The sequence below is a fragment of the Arachis duranensis genome, chromosome 5 (genome assembly GCF_000817695.3).
Source record: "Arachis duranensis cultivar V14167 chromosome 5, aradu.V14167.gnm2.J7QH, whole genome shotgun sequence".
Lineage (NCBI taxonomy): Eukaryota > Viridiplantae > Streptophyta > Magnoliopsida > Fabales > Fabaceae > Arachis > Arachis duranensis.
The window spans coordinates 107,092,440-107,115,128 of NC_029776.3; the positions used below are offsets into that span (position 1 = coordinate 107,092,440).

At 29.9% G+C, this 22,689-nt stretch overlaps 3 protein-coding genes across 3 annotated transcripts; 2 read left to right on the top strand and 1 right to left on the bottom strand.

Moving 5' to 3' along the window:
- The first annotated feature begins 545 nt into the window (after positions 1-545).
- Positions 546-4,301, top strand: LOC107491527 (WPP domain-interacting protein 2). Its single transcript, XM_016112378.3, has 3 exons — positions 546-705; positions 962-1,978; positions 3,434-4,301. Exons 2-3 carry the CDS (start codon positions 988-990, stop codon positions 4,174-4,176), a joined length of 1,734 nt encoding a protein of 577 aa, XP_015967864.1. The 5' UTR covers positions 546-705; positions 962-987; the 3' UTR covers positions 4,177-4,301.
- A 1,381-nt stretch (positions 4,302-5,682) lies between these two features.
- LOC107491522 (repetitive proline-rich cell wall protein 2) lies at positions 5,683-7,047 on the top strand. The gene is made up of 2 exons (XM_052261575.1): positions 5,683-6,034; positions 6,068-7,047. Exons 1-2 carry the CDS (start codon positions 5,698-5,700, stop codon positions 6,721-6,723), a joined length of 993 nt encoding a protein of 330 aa, XP_052117535.1. The 5' UTR covers positions 5,683-5,697; the 3' UTR covers positions 6,724-7,047.
- Positions 7,048-20,502: 13,455 nt separating this feature from the next.
- On the bottom strand, positions 20,503-21,485 carry LOC107491441 (uncharacterized). The gene is made up of 2 exons (XM_016112284.1): positions 21,059-21,485; positions 20,503-20,921 (listed from the first exon to the last, which is right to left on the bottom strand). Exons 1-2 carry the CDS (start codon positions 21,483-21,485, stop codon positions 20,503-20,505), a joined length of 846 nt encoding a protein of 281 aa, XP_015967770.1.
- Between the last annotated feature and the right edge of the window lie 1,204 nt (positions 21,486-22,689).

The window sequence follows — 22,689 nt, forward strand, 5'->3', positions numbered from 1 at the left end:
CAAAAAAAAAAAAAATCAAGTATGAAATATGAATCAAGATATAATGAAGGTTCTGACAAAAAAAAAAGATATAGTGAAGGCAGAAGCATGAAAAAAACTAGGAGATTAATAAATTGAAAAAGTAATAGTTTAGGAAACATTTCAAGTGCTCCAGGGAGCACCGGTGTACCAGGTGTTTTAACCGTTGATTTCAATTAATATATATTATATATATTTTTTATAATTCAGATCAACGGTTAAAACAATTGGTGCACCGGTACTCCCGGTGCACTTGAAATGCTTCCAATAGTTTAATCAGATTAAACTCCTCTAAAGTGAGAGGTTTATAACATAAGACGGTAAGAGTTGAACTATTACACATGACATAAATTACAAAATTACCACGGAATGAAGAGAGATACACATAGAAAGAGTTGATGAATGAGGTGGTGAGCAGTGGCACATGGTATGATGAGAGAGCGGGTTACAACTCCATCTGGCCCACGTTCCCTATCCAATAGTATCTGTCTTTACAATTTGTGTTATTATTATTGTTATTATTATTATTATTATTATTGCAAAACAGTATTGTATGTATATGTATGATGTATCATTGTAATTTCCATTCGCGTTCTTGATCCCTTTCTCTGCCTATAAAACTGCAAATCCATCAAAGTCCCAAATTTTAGGGTTTCCATGCCCATTGCCAGGGCATCATTTATGAAGGTAATTACTCTAAATCATAGATCGTATTTTCTTTCTCTCTATTACACTCATTCCACCTTTTCATACTCCTTTTTTTTTTCTTTTTCATTTCTATCCCAAAAATAAAATCTACTTTTTCTCTTTTGGATATGTGCACTCCTTTTTCATTTCACTCGTTGTATAGTTCGACATATTAATTTGATTTATAGCTTCAATTGCAACTGTTGCAATTGCAATTAATTCATGGGCCTAAATATGGTTTGATCTTTACGATCAGATTTAGCGGAAGGATTGGAATTGGTTATGGATTTGGGAAGTGAATCTGTGGAAGAAAATGAAGTGACTCATGATGGAATTGAGAACGGGACTAAGGATGAAGGTTCCTCTGGATTCGGTGATGGAAATTCTGATGCTAACACTGAGAAAGCGGATCAACCGGGAACGGTTGTCCAAGTGGCTTGTGAAGAAGCTGTGAATCCCAAAGTGACGCCAACAAAGGGGTTTGGATTGAGGAAATGGAGGAGAATTAGGAGGAACGTTGTTAAGGATCCGAATGTGAGTGTGGATTCAAGTAAAGTCCTCAAGAGGGGCTTGTCTGGCGGTAACAATTTGAATGAAATGCGTGATGTTAAGGAAAAGAGTGATGGGTCTCCAAATATGTTTGAAAATCCTGGGTTTTCTGATGTCTATTCGATCCCTGGTTCTAGTCCTGATTCTAGATATGCAGTTGGCTCTGGTTTTGCTGTTGGGACTGATTCGGAGAATAGCGAGGATCGCAGTAGCAAGTCTTCAACGGCAGCTAGTGAGCCCAAGTTGAAGTATGAAAAGAGCCGAAGCAAGAATGTTAATTTAAAGAATTTAGCCAACTTGACTCAACGGGTTCAACAAGGAAATGCAAGGGTCGAAAGCAATAAGAAACCCGGAGGAGGTGGAAAAGTCAAAATGGAAAAGGAAAATTCTGTTTCTAGTGTGGAATCCGATTCAAGAAGCTCCAACTTTAAGCAAGGCTACTTTACAGTTACTAGTAATGGTTATGGAGAACATAGTGGTAGGCCCACTGGTCAGGATGATGGTAATACTAGTGAAGGCGTTCACGCCAATGAACATTTCTCTGGAGGTGTTCAAAGCAGGTGTGGCAACAAAAACATGGGTGAAGATGAAGAGAACATAGCTACAAATTCGTCATGGGATGCTACAGAAGAAAAAAGTGTGAACAACCATTCTTCAACCAATGAAGATCCCTTAATTGGGTCTATAAGTAGCCTTCAGGCTATCCAGGAAGCACTTGAAGAAGGTTTGTCCTCTTTCTTCTTGATAAGTTGAACTTCTTTTATGGGTGAATCTCTTATGCAACTAGACTGCTGTATTTATTAGTTTTATAATTCTCATGAAAATTACGTGAGATAAGATATCAGCTAATTAGCTGTCTTCTTGTCCATTGAATTCTGCTCCTATATTCAAATTGCAAGTAAATATAGCTACTAACATTATCGGTACCAGTCCTTGAACTGAATTATAAAGTTGTTTGGTTTGGTTTGATCCTCATATGAATTTAAATATTATGTTTTTAAGCTTTTTATTGGTATGAATTTTGATGCATTGTTAGTATAGCATTGTGTTTGAAACACCATGAGAATTGAATTCATTTTGGAAATATAATTCATTTTGATAGTTTGGAACACAACAACATGAATTTCAATTCTTGCGAGAATTCTAATTCCCACGTTGAAGCCTAAACTAAATCAGACCAAAATAGGTCTGTATTGCAATTCCATTCTCATAAATTTGGCATTCAAAATTGAAATATCAAAATTGCCCGTCAAATACTTTAATTTTCGAAATATACCCATACCCCCATATCAACTCTTTCTCTCCCTTCCTTGCTTCTTTACCCAAAAACTTCTTTCAGAGTATTTGGTTGGATGTTCGTATAAAATTATCGAACTCTGATCGTGCATTAAAATCAATTCTTTTTATTTTGCCAACCAGGCTAACTTGTTCGGTCGTTTTTGTTCAACCAGTTCCCTTTGGTTCCATCAGGTCCCTACTTTTTTAGAGACTCATTGTAGAAAGGATTTTCATTCGTGAAAGAAAATTGTATTTCAACTTATAGCAACTGTTGAAGTTTTTACGTTATAAACTTTGAAACACTGATTGCAAATTTTTATGATATTGTTTACATGCTGCCTCCTAAATTGGGTTTGACATTAGTCTTAATTAGCAGTTTTTTGTTTCCTTAGGTCTCACCCCCGCCCCCTCTTTATTTCAACTCCGTTTAAGTTTCATCTCTCCCAAAACAATTTTTTATTAATGTGATAATGCAACCGTATTAGATTTGAGACTGTTGCACGCATGTGTAGTATCTCTGTGTTGGCTGATTGATGTTGATTCACATAAGGAACTTTTTTGAAAAAAGAAAGAATAAAAAAGGGCAACCCGGTGCACAAGCGTCCCGCGTTTAACGCAGGGTCCGGGAAAGGGCCGCAACCAAGGTTGTAATGTACGCAGCCTAACCTGATAATTATATCAGTGGCTGTTTCCACGGCTTGAACCCGTGACCTTGAGGTCACGTGGAGACAACTCATCCGCTGCTCCGAGGCTCCCCTTCAAAAAAGAAAGAATAAATAAATAAAACAAAAACTATTATACTTAAATTCCTTTGTTTTCTGTAGTAGAGATTTTCTGTGGAAGAACCAAGTTGAAAGCATTATGGCAGTGCTGATACCAATATATACTTGTATACTTGCAGAAGTCCTGAAATTGAAAGAGATGGAGATTGAAGTTGTCTCACCAGATGATGACTCAACCAAGTGTAGCAGTGCATCTGCTGGCACCACACTTCTTGATGCAGGACTTCATAAGCCATACTTATCTGGTCAATCTGATGCAGCAGAAGCTAAGCAGACTGCTACAAGTTCCTTGGAACTTGAGGTATTGAGCCTGACTCAAAATGTAAATATTTTGGAAAGCAAGTTGGAGGGATTACAGGGCATGCTTGCACTGAAGGATTCCAGGATTGCTGAGCTTGAAAACGCCCTAAATAGTGGTAGGTCTCCTAAGGAAGAATCTGCTAGCACCATTGGTATTTCAGAGGAAAAACGCAGAGAGGAAGAGTGCGAGCTCGAGGGCCTTTTTCTACAGAAGATTGAAGCTGAAGTTGAATACCTGGCCATCACAAAGGTGATGCAAAACTTGAAGTCCAAGGCAGATTGTCAACGTACATTACTTGAAGAACAAGAAAAGCTCTCTGAAAATCAAGCACAGGTTCTCAACGAGGTGGTAGAGGCAGAGAACAGGGCTTCAGTGTTAAAGAAGAAAGCAGAAGAGTTGGAAAAGGGTGATAGTTTAGTAGTTGAGGAGTCTTTTGTGCTTCAGAAGAGAGTGTGTAAGGTTACATTTTGTCTTTTCGTACAATTCATGTTGTTAGTGTTGTTCTTTTGGGTTTTTGTGTCACAGTTATCTTTCAGTTCTGAGGTGATTGTACCAACATGAGTCAGCAAAGTTAGGTTCAGTTTGTGCATTCTCAGGTTTCTTGCTGATATTTGAATGTAAAATTTCATTGTTATATAAAAAAATAACCCTTCTTTTGAATTTTTTTCTGGGTAGGGTTTTGCTCACCTTGTATTGGTATTATTTGTTCACGGCCATAATTTTTTCATTGTAATTTTTGGTTGAGACATGCGAAAGTGAAAGACAGTTGCTATGTAAGAATTTTTTGATGTTTTATGCATTTTAAAATACTTGGTGGATCTATAATATGGTATACTTGTAAATTATAGTGTTATGACATGCATATGCTCGTTGATGATTGAAAGTTGAAACATCCATTGCTTGTCGAACAGTAATTCAACTTTATATTGGAGGATACATTTATGTGATGGCGCCTAGAACTGGAAATAGTTTTCTATTTAACAATAGAGTCAACACTGAATTTATGTAGATGTGTATAATCTCTGATCTAAAACAAGGGAGCAAGGTACACGTACTTTGATCACTTTTTAACTTAAGATCTGAATATTTTCTTAATTACTAAATGGAGAAATAATGCAATTTAGAGTGAGTCATACAGCGTTTACAAATAAGAGTTATGTTGAAGGTTTATTACTACTTTTTTATTTTGGGCTGGAAGGCTTATTACTGCTTTATAGAGTGCGTTAATCATACAAAAATAAGAGTTTGTTAACTGAATTGATTTTTGAAGAACATAGAACAAGAGCAGTTAGTTTCATAACAGGCCGGGAACCTCCTTGTCGGATATGATATGACTGAAACACATGATATTGCAGCCGAGGCTTGGTGCTAGTGGCAGGATCTACTGCCTCGCAAGTAGCTGCACCCGGGTTCAAGTCCTATGAGAGGAAAAATGAGCCCTTAAATGAACTCATGTAGTGTGTGAGTGTGTTGTGTGGGTGTGTAATACATGGGTAATGCCTAGGATTAGGGACTGTCTAATTAAGACACAATTTAATTTAAAAACATTTCTTTAAAAGAATGTAAAAGTGTGAAAATTATAATACAGTAATACGAGAAAGGCAATAATTTAAAATAATCTTATTTTATTTAATATTTACAATTTTATGTATATAATGTTTATTATTATTATTATTATGCTGATAATTACTGAATATGAATACAGAATAAGACAGCTTTAAATTAATCTAAACTGATTTTGTTGTCATAATTTGATTAATGATTATAAAATAAATATCCAAAAAAAAAAACAGCAATTTCAATATGTAAGTGAGAGTTTCCTTAAAGCAGCTTTAATCCCTTGTATAATAAGCATCTTTCTTTTTATGTTAAGAACCAAGCATTTCTCATCACATATGACATATACAAATACAGGATATAGAAAATCTGTGCGTATCTAGCATTATTGGTTTATATGTGAGGTGTCCTCACCATATTTGGTTCCAATAAAATCATAAATAAGATGAATGAGACCCTGCACCTGCTAGCACCGTTAAGTGAGTCTCCCAACTACTATATAAAGGGGTCTCTGCTCTCTGTTATATGCATCACTCATCACTCTTCACTTATTACTCATCACTAGCTAAGATGGCTTCCTCCTTATCTTTTCTAGTGCTGCTCTTTGGAGCTCTGATCCTAAGCCCACAAGGGTTTGCTAGGGTTCCTGCAGTACCTGTTCATGAGTCACCAAATGACACACCATCACCTGTTTTTAAATCTCCAAACAACTCCCCATCACCTGTTTTTGAATCACCAAACAAGACACCATCACCTCTTTTCAAGTCTCCAAGTAACTCACCATCACCTACTTTCAAGTCTCCAAACAACTCACCATTGAAAAAGGCACCTATTTTTGAGTCGCCAAACAAGACACCATCACCTGTTTTTGAGTCACCAAACAAGACACCATCACCTGTTTTTGAGTCACCAAACAAGACACCATCACCTGTTTTCAAGTCTCCAAACAATTCGCCATCACCTGTTTTCGAATCTCCAAACAAGACACCATCACCTATTTATGAATCACCAAACAATTCACCATCACCTGTTTTTGAGTCACCAAACAAGACACCATCACCTGTTTTCAAATCTCCAAGCAACTCACCATCACCTACTTTTAAGTCTCCAAACAACTCACCATTGAACAAGGCACCTGTTTTTGAGTCACCAGACAACTCACCATCACCTGTTTTCAAATCTCCAAGCAACTCACCATCACCTACTTTCAAGTCTCCAAACAACTCACCATTGAACAAGGCACCTATTTTTGAGTCGCCAAACAAGACACCGTCACCTGTTTTTGAGTCACCAAACAAAACACCATCACCTGTTTTCAAATCTCCAAGCAACTCGCCGTCACCTGCTTTCAAGTCTCCAAACAACTCACCATTCAACAAGGCACCGATTTTTGAGTCTCCAAACAAGACACCATCACCTGTTTTTGAGTCTCCAAACAAGACACCATCACCTACTCTTAAGTCACCAAACAACTCGCCACTCAACAAAGCACCTATTTATGAGTCACCAAACAACTCACCATTTAAGGCTCCTTATGGCACTCCGAATTAAAGCGAATTGAATGAACCACCAACATAATAATATGCATGCAACAAGCTAGGCATATATAACTCAACTATATATATGTACATATCTCATAATAAATAAGTGGTCTCTCCAGTTTCGTCCTTATCTATTGCATGCATGCATGCTTAGTTTTCTTCTCGTATGTTATTCTTGGTTACTTCATTTCAATTCTCTCTACAATTCTGTGGCCAAGAACACATAAGCATCTCTCTCTCTCTCTCTCTATAGACGTAAGGTCAGTGAAGTTAAGGAGTAAAATATGGTGCTTTGTGTACTCCTAATTTATTATAAATAAAATGATTATGTTGAGATCTTGTTGGTTGATTTTGTTTAATTTATTAGCTACACTATTTCTAAATTCTAACCCCATAAAAATATGTTCAGCGCATGAAAAATGCTACTTATTCTTTGAAATTCAATTTTTAATCAGTTTCGTTAGAGAATTAATTAAGAGGTAGCCAATTAAAATCAACTAGTTAAAAAATAGAAGATTTGTTATAAAAAAATAACTCTCTACTATTCTATATTTTTAAATTTCAAAATTAAAAATATAAAAAAATTGGCTTAAATTAGTTTATGTTCTATTCTAATTGATTCTCTAGATTTTTTCTTAATTTAAATAACTATTTTTACGTATGAATTATTTAAAAAAATTATTTATTTATTATTTTTTTTCTTCTTTACAAATGGAAAAAAAAGATAATATTTAAAGGATATATAGTTACAATAAATTTATTTTATATAGGTTAAGCTAAATATGTAATTTGGATCCCTTATTATTGCGTGCCTGTAGCAAGCAATTAGTTTTTGATAATATTAATTGTGATAATCACACAAAAAATTGAGAGAGACATATTTGGACATAACATAATAATTAGGATGTTTATAGAAATTACGAAAATGTAATATATTAAAATTGATGTTAAAGGAATGCGATATAATTATATAATGAACATGTCAGCATGCAGCATCTTATATCCAAAAAAATAAGAAAAACAGATGGAGAGATAGAGTTTGTTGTTTTGATTCTAATTTGTTTTAAATTTTAAATTAAAAAACATTTAAAATTAAATAATTGCTTATAATTTAATTTTAATTTCAATTAAACTCTCATTGTATGTATTATACAATAAGACTATTGTTCCCTCATACTTTTCAAACAAAAAAGAAAATTGTGTTAAGGAATGTGCTGTGTTTAGATAAAATATTATAAGCTGAAAATTAAGGAAAAAGAAAACTGAAGTAACTAAGCTTGTAGATCGACGTAAGTATGTAACAAAAATTAAATTAAAAGGCATTTTGTCATTTATTTTACAGTAACTACGCACAAATATTATTGTACTAAATTGAGTAAATTCTTTTGCAATAACACTAGGTTCTTTTATATAAAGTACTTAATCCAAATGCAATGATTACCTAGATAATTATATCGGGCTTAAGAAATTGTGGCTTATAATGAAGTTTTCAAGATTATAAACTCAGTTCTTAATTAGTGTTCACACGATTTCGGTATATTCCAATCGAATCCGGAAGCCTTACCAAATTAATAATAGAATAAAGTTCAAAAAATCAACAAAAAATTATGAGAAAATTTCACTCCCATCCTCTACAAAATGCTAAAATGATATTCGCTTTTTTTTATTTTATAAATGTACATTATTCTCCCTTCTAACTTTTAGAAAACTTCCTCTTTAATCCATTTTAAATTTTTTGTGTTAATTAATATTAACTTTATCCATTTTTTAAGAAAAAATAAATTAATTTTTGAAAAAATACCCATTAGTAAAAATTTTATTTTTTATCATTAAATTTTGCTTACCAAAATATACTTTAATAAAAAAAATTTATTGATTGAATTGTATTTTTATCAAAATACTTTTAAAAAATTAATAATTAAATTATTTTTTTTCTAAGATACCTACCCTTCAATAATTTTTTAATTATTAAATTATGATTTTACCAAATTTTTTGTTAACAATTATTTTTATATTTTACTATTAATTTTTCGATATCAATATATATTATTTTAACATTAAATAAAAAAATTTTACTACTGTTAATATGTATAACAATTAATAAAAATTAATAGTAAAATATAAAAAAATTATTAACGAAAATTTTGGTAAAATTATAATTTAATAATTAAAAAATTATTAAAGGGTATTTTTGAAAAAAATATAATTATTAAATTTTTTTAAAAATACAATTTAATCAATAAAAGAATAATTTATTAAATTGTATTTTGGTAAACAAAATTTAATGATAAAAAATAAAATTTTTGTTAATGGATTTTTTTAAAAAATAATTTATTTTTTCTTATAAAATGGATAAATTTAACATTAGTTAACACAAAAAGTTTAAAATGGATTAAAAAAGATATTTTTTAAAAGTTAGAAAGGAGGAAAATGTATATTTATAAAATAGAGGAGAGGAGAATGTCATTTTAGTATCTCGCAGGGGAGGGGAGTAGAATTTTCTCAAAAATTATTATTTTTTACTAATATTTTTAGTTATTAATTTAATTTTTTTTAGTCTAATAATTTAATTACATATTTTAATTTATACCGTTAAACATTAATAATTAATTACTGAACAAAAATAATAAATTTTACTTAATTTTTTAATATTTCTCTTAATAATATATAGAAAAAGAGAAATCAATATTAGGTATTTAGGTTCATGCTCGAAAAGTAAATTTTAGTTTTATTTTATTTATTCATTAGGTGATACATATTATTTATTTGATTCAAAATATATATATTGAACTATATATATCATTTTAAAAAATAATAAATTAAAAAATAAAGTGATTATATTTTAACTAAAATCAAAATGTTATTTTAATAAATATGCGAGTTTAACAATATTAAATAGGTGTTAATTTATTGCAACGACATGCAATAATTTAATAATTCATTATAGATATTATGACCATGAATTGACGACCCTGCATATATATATGCATCCAAATAACAAGGATATAATTTGAGTATCGTATTATGATGATGTTTTCTTCCTTTCTTTATTTCTCACTCATTCACTCACTCACTCAAATAATTCATTTTTGGAGCATTCGTTAATTTGGTGGGACAAAGAATCTATGGACCTTAGTGGTCCAACTTTTGGGAAAATTGAATGAGTATACTCGTCTCCTTCCCCGTCTTATCTTTGCTCACTAACAATGGCCACCACCACTTCAAAATAATTTCATTATTATTCTATTTTTAGAATAATTTTACTATTTTCAATTTTCATCATTTTTTAAAACACTAGTTATTTTCAAGTTTTCAGATTTCTAGAAACATGTCTATCCTATATATTAGAAAAAAATATTGCCATAAATACAATAAAATAAAAAGAGAAAAAAATCTATAAAAAAATACACGCATATCCAAAAGAAATTTTTTAAAATTAAATTAAATTTTAGAGATGATTTTATATAAAAACGAAATTGGAAATAAAAAAATTTTTAGACATATTTTAAAGACTAAAATCGTAGTGTGTAATTATTTTACCGCCAATAATTTTCTTTTTTAATTTTTTACAATATTCTTAACTTCATTTAATTGGTTAAAGACTAAACTTATTCCAAATCAAAATTCTATTTAAAAGTTTATTGGCGACAAATAAATTACATGCAAGAATTTGAATCTCCGACGGCCAATAACTTATTAACTTGGTGGATAAATTATATATATCATGTACTATTTACAGCATTAGTGTCGGCAGCATTGTTGAGTGCAACCTCTAATTATTGCCTGCTTTAAAATTACTGAAGAAGATGATGCATGGAAGCTACGGTATACAGTTATACACAAATAATAATTCTATTATTATCACACTAATATTGTGATTGCTTGATGTGTCTGCCTCGTTTGTTGTCGTTGTCCCAAGTCCAATTGCAAAGTAGAACAAGTGTTAACGTGTAATCACCATATTATCTGTGACCCACCCTAAAATAGCATCGTTCGTTTGCCACAAATCTTGTTAGTTGTTACTACTGTTAAGTACGGTATGTATATAACAATAATGATATTGATATGACCACATATATATGTTCATTCTATTTTTCATTTTTTTTTAATCATTATAAACCATTCTTAAAATAAAATAATTGAGATTCATACACACAAAAGTTTGTATGACAATCATAGCTAAATAAATATATATTTTATATGGCTTGAAATACACCACCTACCCACCTGGCCTATTATCCATTAAAGAAAGCTAAGCAAGCAAGGTAGGATGCTGCAACAACGAATTGCACAAACCTCCCTCACCCTCACCAGTCAACTAATTAACATACGGGGAAATGCTAATGACTATTTTGAACGACATGAACAACCACGAATTAAATAAAAATATAATACACTTTTAAATTAATCATCTAAATTTTAATATTAAAATAATCATCCGCACACTAGTGAAATGAACATTTGATATATCTATTATTTACATTGTTTAATATTTTCATTGTCTACCTATACTTTTCCTTAACATAAATATAATCGTTCACCTGAAACAACCATCTATATTGGTTTCGTGGTTCTTTCTGCAAATGCTTCGTGCTTATTATGGAGACATCTTTAATATTGAACAGAACACGGTTACACACCGTACTCATGCAACACATGCATGTATAAAGTCCATTGCAAATTTGCAATTCTTATACAGCATGCATATATGTGATAGTCGTCAGAACTCCCATAAATTAAAATTTTGATTCATTCTTAATTTTTCTAGAATCATTATTACAGGGAACATCTTTTGTCTTTTCTTCATTATTATGAATCACAAAATAATGTAGAGATTATTAGGGATAGATAATTGAGCATGAAAAAGATCAGAGTATATATTATCAAGAGAAACCCGCAAGACACTGATGAGGGATTTCAACATGCGATGACATGCACTAGAATTGGTATGTATATATAAGGAGAATTTCTTAACTATCACTCCGTGCATGCTTGGAAAAGTTTTCAGCAAGAAGAAATTAAATAATTTAGTTATAGTTGTCCATGGTAGAAGAAATTATTTGTGTATCTGGATTAAAAAAATATTAATACCGTGAATATCATAAATAACAGAAAAACAAAGAATAGTCTCTTTTGTTATTTAATTTTTTGTCCAGGTATAGTTAAAATGGCCTCCACTGAAAGAGATTGTGTTCTTTCTCTATCATGGCCCTTCGTGTTCAGAAAGGGTGGAACACAAAAATTAGAGACAGTAATCAATGAAAAGAAAATACAAATTAATAAGTTTTAGTATCATTTTGAATTAAAAACTGATATGAGCTGCATTCGTTAATATCATCACCAACACAGAATGTGTTGCTGCTTTCTCCGTCGCTGTGTTTAAGATAAGATACGTGGTGAATGGTGATGGTCTGATGGAGGAGTGGGGGACACATTGAATAAGTGCTTTGTTTCGGTTGTGGACTTGTAGCTACCACTCTTTTTTATTCAAATCTTTTATCTTTGTAGTAATACAAATGAAGAAATCTTTTAGTATTTATTGATGTGGCGTTTATTTGTTTAGATGTCATCATTAAAAATTTTTTAAATTTTATTTATAAATTATGACATTATTTATTTAGGTTGTTACTTTTTAAATTTTTAAATATGCTTTCTTAGATTGTTAGGTATTTAGTTTTTAATATTATTGAACTAATTATTTGCTTATGTGTCATCACTAGAAATTTTTAAAATTTTAATTATAAATTATAAATTATTATTTACTTAGGTTATTATTTTTTAAATTTAAATTATTTGCTTAGGATGTTACTTTTTAGATTTTAAGTTATTTTGCTCAGGTGATTATTTTTTAATTTTAATTTATTTATTAATTTATAGTAATACAAATAGGGAACTCATGCTAACGTGATGCTCATGCGTTGAGTTTAGGAATTTATTTGCTTAGGAGTGTTACTAGAAATTTTTAGAATTATATTTTATTTGTTTAGGTTGTTATTTTTTAAATTTTAAGTTATTTACTTAGGTGTCGTCATTAGAAATTTTTTAAATTTTATCTATAAATTATAAATTATTATTTGTTTAGATTGTTACTTTTTAAATTTAAGTTATTTGCTTAGGTTGTTTTGCTTAGATTTTTTTTAAATTTTCAAATATTTGCATATTATTCTTTTAAATCATAAATTATTATTATTTGCTTAAGTTGTTATTTTTTAATTTTAAATTATTTATTCATAAACTAAAATTTAAAAAAAATAATTTACATTTATTTTAAATTAAATTTATTCCTAAGCTAATAAATTCACATAATTATTATGATTTATAACTAAGTGCGGATTAATTTTTACATAATAACAATAATAATTATTCAATTATTTTTCATGTAACAATAATAATTTTGTATTATTATTTGGTTAAGTTATTATTGGATATGTTACTGGAATTAAGAGTGAAATTTTTTTTTAAAAGGATGGCAAATCTACCAAGTACAATGTTATTGAATTAGAAATCGATGGGTAATGATATATTTATTTTTATAAATCTAGAAATTTTGATATTGATTTTATTATAAATTTAGGCATTTGAATTTATTTTAGAAGTTTATTCTCATTTTTTTAATTGTTATTTCAACTTATTTTGTTATGAATATTTTTAGAATATTAAACTTTCTTTTCGCCCCTTGAAAGATTTTAATTTGTTAAAAAAATTTTGTTATCGATAAACAGGTCTTTTTTCTATCTTTTTATGTAAAATATTATCATTGGCACGCTAATATTAAAATATAAATAATAATCATAATTTACAATTTTTTTATAATTTTTAAATTTTTTGATATTTTTTAAATATAAATTGATATTAATTTGTTAAATATTTTTTACTAGAATTTGACATTAGAACTCATTTATCTAATAAAATAAAATATTTTGTGATTAAAATATATTTATAATTAAACTTTTTGACCAAAAATATTTAAAAAACTAATTTGGAGTATTATGGCAATTCTCTCAGTAAAATGTTTAATAGATTTTTTAAATAAATCAAATAAATCAAATATTTTTTATTTTAAAAAATATATATTTTTATATTATATTACACATTTCATAAGCGCATCTTTATCTTTATAGCAATATAAATAGAGAGTTCTTATGCTGACATGGCGCTTATAAATTGAGTTTGTGAATTTATTTGCTTAAGTGTCGTCACTATAAATTTTTAAAATTTTATTTATAAATTATAATTTATTATTTGCTTAAATTGTTACCTTTTGAATCTTTAAACATGTTATTTTAGGTTGTTGGATATTTAATTTTTTAATATTGTTGAACTAATAATTTGTTTATGTGTCATCACTAAAAGTTTTTAAAATATTATTTATAAATTATAATTATAATTTATTATTTGCTTAAGTTGTTACATTCTAAATTTGAAATAATCTTTCATCTAGACCAAATATAAATGGGGAGACTTTTTGCTGACGTAGCGCTCATATGTTGAGTTTCGAGATTATTTGCTTAAATGTCGTTATTATAAATTTTTGTAATTTTATTTATAAATTAATAAATTATTTGGTTAGGTTGTTAGATAATAATAAGGATTTAGTTTTTGAGTTTATTAGCAAGATAGTTATATATTTAAATCTTAATATTATTGAACTAATTTAAAAAAATATAATAAATTATTTAGTTCAGTTGTTAGATATCAATAAAGATTTAGTTTTTGAGTTTATTAGCAAGATAGTTAGATATTTAAATCTTAATATTATTGAACTAATTTAAACAAAGTTATTTATAAATTATTTCAAAATTAAGACAATTGTTTAATAATGAAATCAACAATTTAAAAATAATAACAAAACAATAAGAAGTAAGTAGTAGTAAAAAACAAGTTCGAAAGCAAAACAATAAGAGCTTAAATTTGAAAACGGAAACAAAATGTCCTTTTAAAACATAACAATAAGGAATCGAATTTAAAAGAGGTTGTTACTTTTTAAATTTAAGTTATTTGCTTAAATTGTTTTGCTTAGGTTGTTATTTTTAAATTTTAAGTTATTTTACTTAGGTGATTATTTTTTAAATTTTAAGTTATTTACTTAGTTTGTTATTTTTTTAATTTTAAATTATTTACAGATTACTCTTTTAAATCATAAATTATTATTATTTGTTTAAGTGGTTACTTTTAATTTTAAGTTATTTGCTCATAAATTAAAATTTTTAAAAAAATTTAAAAAAATACATGCCTCGATTAAGAAGGCTCTTGTGTGTCAGATTCATGAATTTACTAAGAGAAGTCGATGATGAATAATCAATTATTATTTTTTTAAATATAAACACTTACACATAATAGATGAGTAAAACGAAATTTAGGAATTTTAATATTTACTTTAATGTAAGTTTATTTATTTGGATTTATTTCAAGATTTCATTCATTCTATATATTCGAATTTATTTGTTTTAATATTTTGTATTTAAATTGTTGTTTTAATTTTATTTTGTTACAAAATATTTTATAGTATTAAATTTTTTTGTATGTGAAAGATTTCAATTTGTTAAAAAAATTATTTCTGCTGAAAATAAATATTTGTTCGATCATGTAAATAATTGATACTTAATAAAATTGAGAGTACATCAAGAGTACATACAAAAAATTTGTGTATTTTTTATTTAATTAAAAATAAAAAAATGATTAATTATTATTATTATAATTGATAAAAACAAATTCAAAATATATAATTGTGAGAAAAAATTCTAAATAGTAAATATGTATGACTTAGCTTCCTTTTTCTTTAATTTCATTATTAGCTGCCGAAAATATAACAAATAAAATTAAAAGAGTACGTAAAGAGTACTTAAAGATAAAAAATGTATTTTTTGATTGATTAAAATGTATGAAGGTAAAATTAAATATATATAGAGTATTTGTCTAAAAAAATAAAAAATAAAATAAAATAAAATAATAAAAACTAAATTTAAAATTAAATTTATATGTATTATATTAGAGACTTTTTTTGTGGATAAATATTATTACATACATTATACGTGCTCGACTCGATATACACCTCTGAGCCTGCTACTCGGCAGCTTTTAGATAAATATGTTGTAAGTTTATTTTGTTATAACAACTTTTATTTAGGTCTTGATATTTGATTACCATATAACTTTGACAATTTTATGGTCTTTTTTAACAGGTAAAGTATCTTTACAATTTGTTAGGAATTGCGGATCGAACTCAACTCCAAAATTTGAATATGTGGACATGCCCAAACAATCAAATGGCTTTGATTGTGGTGTGTATGTCATGAAATGGATGAAATTGTGGGAACCATCCAAAGTCATGCCAAAATGGACTAATGTAAGTTCTTTCTAAAACGTGCATTGTTTGTTAAAATTTCATTGGATTCAGCTTGCTGGATTTAACTGTTGAGTTTGATTATTTTTTTTTCAAGTTTGATTATACCTAAGTTCAGTGATATATTTGACCAGAGTCTTTGATTATAAAGGTTTACTGAATTTGGTTGCTGAATTTGTTTTGTATGTATGATTTGATTTGAATAACAGGAGGATTGTGCTAAATTAAAGAAGAATATCATGATGAAAATGCTCCCATCCTAACAAAATGATCTCAAAACTGAAATTTTGGAGCTAGCAGCGAGTTATGAAAAAGAGAAGAAACCTTTGTCTTTTTGGTTTCACGATATTCAAAGAAAAAAGAAGGAACCGAAACCAAAAAGACAAAGAAAAGAGAAGGAACCTTTGAATATCCCGAAGGAGGTGAAACCAAAAAGAGAAAGAAGACTAGCAGCTTCCCAACTTAGTCCATTTACAAATTTGAGTACCCCATCCTTTGAAAAAAAAAGATTCAAAAATTGAGTATCCAATCCGATAAAAAAAATAAAAATCACATATAATAGACAAAGATACCGTGGACGGAAAAAGAATTGACTGTATAAATTTTTTATTGAATTTTGACTACTGAATTTGACTGTTATGTTAGCAATTTTGTTTGATTAATATATGTCTATTTTATTTCATTATACTAAGGTTCAGTATAGTCAGGTATAAACAGTTTGATTATAAATGTTTGAACTGTTTGATTATAAATGTATGATTTGAATTAATATTTTGCTATAAGATTTAAATTAATTAATACAAAAAATTTGTGAATTTTTTATTTAATTAAAAATAAAAAAATGATTAATTATTATTATTATAATCGATAAAAACAAATTCAAAATATATAATTGTGAAAAAAAAATTCTAAATAGTAAATATGTATGACTTAGCTTCCTTTTTCTTTAATTTCATTATTAGCTGCCGAAAATATAACAAATAAAATTAAAAGAGTACGTAAAGAGTACTTAAAGATAAAAAATGTATTTTTTGATTGATTAAAATGTATGAAGGTAAAATTAAATATATATAGAGTATTTGTCTAAAAAAATAAAAAATAAAATAAAATAAAATAATAAAAACTAAATTTAAAATTAAATTTATGTATTATATTAGAGACTCTTTTTTGTGGATAAATATTATTACATACATTATAAAAGAGTAAAAACATTAACAGGTTAAATAAAAATTTACAATGTGTTGTGGTTCTTCAAAAACTTGATAAACATTCCAAGATCATCATTAGAATAGTTTTGAAGACTGCATTGATTGAAGCAACTCTCTAGGGCTGTTGCGAGATCAACCATATCCTTTTGGAAAGGATCAGTAACTAACATTAAAGCTCTCCGTTGATCTTTAATATAAGTGTCTGACAAAGATGATCCAAAGCTTCCTCCCAAAAATTTACTGCTATTATTTGTTATTAAATCGTAACGAGTAATATTACCGTAAAACTTATTTGACTGGTAAAGATTCACCAGTCCTGGTATAAATATGCGACAAGCCTTCTTGAATGTTACGAAATTTGTTGGCCCAGTCTCATATAAACTGGGATAATCAGAAGAACTGTCATCCAAACTCCATGAAAGAGGACTGAAGTAAGTTAAGTCATATATATTTACTATTTAAAATATTTTTTTCACAATTATATATATTAAATATTTTTATCAATAATAATAATAATTAATTATTTTTCTCTATTTTTAATTGAATAAAAAATACACAAATTTTCTTTATGTACTCTTTTAGTTTTATTACGTACTCTCTTAATATTAATTTGTATAGTTTTATAAAATTTATAATTAAGTCTATACATTTTTTAATCAACATATAAAAATGTTACAATTTTTTTAATTAGTTCTATATACTATTTTTTGTTTAATGAATCAACATGAAAATATATTTAAAATTTTTTTAATTAGATCTATATACTACTTTTAATTTTATAATTAAATTATTTTCATATAAAAAATATTAAAATTAACAAAATATTCTTTTCAAAAAATATGTGATGAAAGATCTAATTAAACTCTTAATTGTGAGTATTTTCAATTTATGGATAAATATTTCGTTAACTCTAACATCTTTTAAACGGACAATACCTAATTACAAAATTAGAATCAATATAAAGACCCAATCTGATATTAATTTTATGGTTAAAAAAATATTATACTAATTTAATTATTAATACAAGAAAAAAATTAAATATTTTATATTTGTTTACAGCAACTATTTATACTATATAGTAAAAAATTACATAAATTAACTAACAAGTTCACATACTAAACATATTTTGAATTTTAGAGCATGAAAACCTAAGTTCCAATATGTAATTCATATCCAAAAATAATACCAGAAAATTTCAAACTACTTAAATAATAATTTTCTAATTACAGAAATTCGAATCAGATCTTCTTTCAAAATCATCTTAAGGACACATGCATCTTTGGTTTTAAATTTATGCATTTTTACAAAATCTTTTCATTTAGGACCAATCTTGTATTTTCGCTCTTTGTGTTTACTTTTCAACATATTTATTCTAAAATTTGTAGTAATCTTTGAGTCCTCAACAACAAATTTCTAATGTTCTGATTCTTCAGTAACAAGTAGTAACTTAACAAAGTGATACAAAATATATTGTGTAAAAAAAATTAACAATTAATCCATAAAAAATTAAAGTAACCAATAAGTATGAAACTATAATTATACAAACTTACAAATCCATCAGCTTTGACATTATATTTAGTCAAGGTCTTGTAATGATGTAGAACAACATATCTTTATTTCAATGATAATTTATAGAAAAAATATAGAGTTAAACCTCAGAGTGGTCCTTGAACTTGCACTCGACACTCAAAGTGGTCCTTAACCTTGCACTGGCCTCAATATTATCCCCGAATTTAACACAAGTGTTTCACGATCGTCCCTTAAACATTTTCCGGAGAATATTCCTTAACGGCGCACTGACGTGTATGGAGAGGGGCCACGTTGGATAGGTAACGGTTATCTGATGTGGCAGTTATCTTTATTTAACTCAATTTAGTCCCTGAAATCATTTATAACCCTAATTCCCAATTTATCACGAAAAACCAGACTGTTTCTTCTTCTCTGCTCTCCTTCGTCTTTCCCGGCACCCTTGAGCTTGAGTTGAGTGGAGTGGGTCATGATGGGTGGAGGCAGCAACCATGTTAGTAGCGACGTTCAGAGAGAAGATGTGGGAGGAGAACCACCAGAAGTAGTCAGGAACGAGTTCCAGATAGGTGTGGGTATGGTAGCCAACCCGTCCTGAAGTGGTCAGGAACAGAGGCGAATCCAGGGAGACCATTTTATGGTTGTCCTAACTACAATGTAAGTGATTTTTGTTAATGAATATACCTAGCATCGTTGCTTATTAAATTTGTAACATTTCTTCTCCATGGGCATGAAATGTGGTTGCAAAGTGTTGGTAAGAGGTGGTGTGGTCTCTTTATGTAGGTTGACAAATTGGCTGATGAAGAAGAAGAAAGTGACAGAGGTAATTATGGCTTTGAAATGGTGGAGTGGAGAATGAAATTTGCTCGGAAACTTAGAAAGTTGGAGTGTGAAATTAAGGCTCTAAGACTAGCATTTTGTTTGTTCTTAGTTATTGTTACAGTAATTGTAATTGTTGTTTGTGTAGTATGGAAGCAGTGATTTCCAGTTGAATATTGTGTAAAACAAAAGTTGTAATTGCTGCACCTTATGATGAAAAAATGAATAGATTTGTGTAATTCTATTTTAAGTAGCTAAAGAAGTGTAATAGAATTTGAAACATTCAACAATAACATTCCCACATGGTTAATTATTTTCCAAAGTTGTCTGTGTCAAACTAGACACAATCAAAAGATACAATAGAGTATTTAACTACCATAATCCAAAACACATACACGATCAAAAGACAACATAGAGTATTTAACTACCATGAAAATCAGAAACCATAAAGTTCAATGTTTAAAAGCAAAATATCTTAACAAAAAAATAGCAAAGTGTTCATTTGTTGAATTTTCTTGGTGGTTTGAACCCCGGAGTTGGAACAAAACGCATGACGTTACGCAACCTTGAAGCTGTAGTTGCTGATGCACCAACCATTGGATCGATAGAAGCACTTGTCGGAGGTGGAGTATTTGAAATTGGAACAGTGGCTGGTGGAGGAGCATTTGAAACAGTTGGAGGAGGAGCACGAGTTGCTGCTAGAGGAATCGAAGTTGTTGCAGGTGGTGGAGGTTGTCTTCTTTTTTAGGGAGATTTGGTGGCCTTGCCTGGGGCTGATTTACCTGGTGGGATGCTTCATTTTTATTTTCTGACACCATTGGTTGACTCATGCCAACCTCAATCTCAGTAGCATTGCCCTCATCTGGGACTTCAGGTACAACAGGGAGAGGTTGTTGCTAATTTCCTGTATTAGCTTCACTAGCAGCAGCTGCCGCAGCTGCCACAGCTGCAGCCTCGTCGTCAGCCTTCTTCTTAGCACAATTTCTCTTGTCGTGACCCTTGCCATCACAATGACGGCATGAACCCTCTTTATATACCCTCTTCATCTTGGTGATCTTCTGCTTCTTGTCTCCAACCGGGCCTTCATCGACTCCCTTTCTTCTTTTCTTCTTGGGTGCCCCTGGCATCTTCTTAAATTTGGGTGCTTGTGGTCTATTGTGAAGAGACTTCTCCCATAGTTTCTGGCCAGGAATAGGATTGATATGGAATGCATAGGTGTCATTGTATGCATCCATTGTCAACCATCTATGACAGAAGTCTTCGGGCTGCCTGCCTGCCCTAGCCATTGCAGCACAAGCATGGACACAGGGCATCTCTGTTTCAAATCAATTATATGCATCCAAGTTACTAAGTAATCAACTCCAATTCCAGTATGTAATCCACAATAAATTAAAAAAAATAATTACAATATTAGAATAATTATTGGAAGGGTAATGACAATTAAAGTAATACCACTTAGTTGCCAAAGTCCACAGGTGCATATTGCCTTTCCCAAGTCCACTACCATGTTTGTCGGCCACCTATGTACCTCGAATTGTTCATAGTTCGCATCTCCGGACCACATTGGCAGCCAATTCTTTGAAGCATTCCTGATCTTTTCCAAGCGGCTACGTTGAATAGGGGGTAGTAACCCAACATGGTTCTTGAATTTCATTTTGTTTCGGGCTATTGTCCTCATGATATACATTCTAACTTCCTCGAGTAGTGTGATAATTGGTTTAGCCCTTGCTTCCTTGATTCTTGCATTGAATACTTCGCAAGCATTGTTACATATGTTGTCACATTTTGGTTGGGTAGGGAAGAAGGCCCGACTCCATGCATCTCTTCGCCATTTGGCAAGGTACTCCCAGGCTTCCTTCTTAGTTCTCTGAATTTTCATCATCCCCTCAATGAATCCTTCTTGAGTGGTAGATCTTGCACACTCCCACAGTAATTCTCTGAATTTATTGTCTTTTCACTGCTTATTGAAGTTTCTCCACAAGTGTCAAACACAAAATCTGTAGTGGACACCAGGGAAGACCTCCTGGACAGCTGTGATTAGTTCCTGCAAGAAACCAAAGAAATTATTAACTTATAATATCGGGACCCAACCTGGTCCCTTAACTTACATAAGTGACATAAACTTAGTCCCTACATATACATAACTGATATAAAATTAGTCCCTACACATACATAAGTGACAGTAAACTAGTCCCGACTAGATAGTCAGTTATACTCCTATCCCATTATATTAATACAGGCATATTGAAATAGAATCATGAAAGCAAAACATGACAGAAACAATGTCTGAAACAAACCAGTGGTATTGGAATCAGAATCATGAAAGCAATAACTAGTAAATAACAAATTCGTCGTTACCTTTTGCATGTTCGAAATGAAACAACATCCATTTTGGGTATAGATCCCTAGATCATCATGCAGCAGCTCAAGGAACCACCTCCAATTATATGTGTTCTCCACTGGTACAATGGCATATGCAATTACGTAAATATGATTATTGGCGTCTTGTCCAATGGCTGCCAATATTTGTCCACCAAATCTGATTTTCAGGAATGCTCCGTCAAGCCCAATTAAAGGTCTGCATCCTGCCTTAAACCCCTTCATGCATCCATCGAGACAAATGTACATCTTGTCAAAAGTGGGCTCTTCTGAGTGGTTTGGATGAGGAATTGTGGCGATGCGCACAGTAGAACCAGGGTTGCACTTCAGGAGAGTCTCACCATAATCTCTCACCATCCCATATTGTGCAGCAGCATCACCATACACAATGTGCCTTACATCTTCGAGTGCTCTTGTTAGGGAAGATTTGTTCAACTCCAAGTCATATTTACTTTTAAAGTATGTTAAAGCTTCAGAGTGCTTCAGATTCGGAAATTTCCTAAGCTTCTTGACCAACTTGCTAGCTAACCACTCTCTGTTAGCTAATCTATTTTTTATCTCCCTTGGGCAGGTATGATCATCATTGAAGGTTTTAACTTGCTAGCAAACACTCTCACTATTCGTAGAGGCATAGATAACCCATGGACAGTCCTCAACCTTACATAAAGCCCTGCATCGTACTTTATCATGTTTCTTGAATCTAA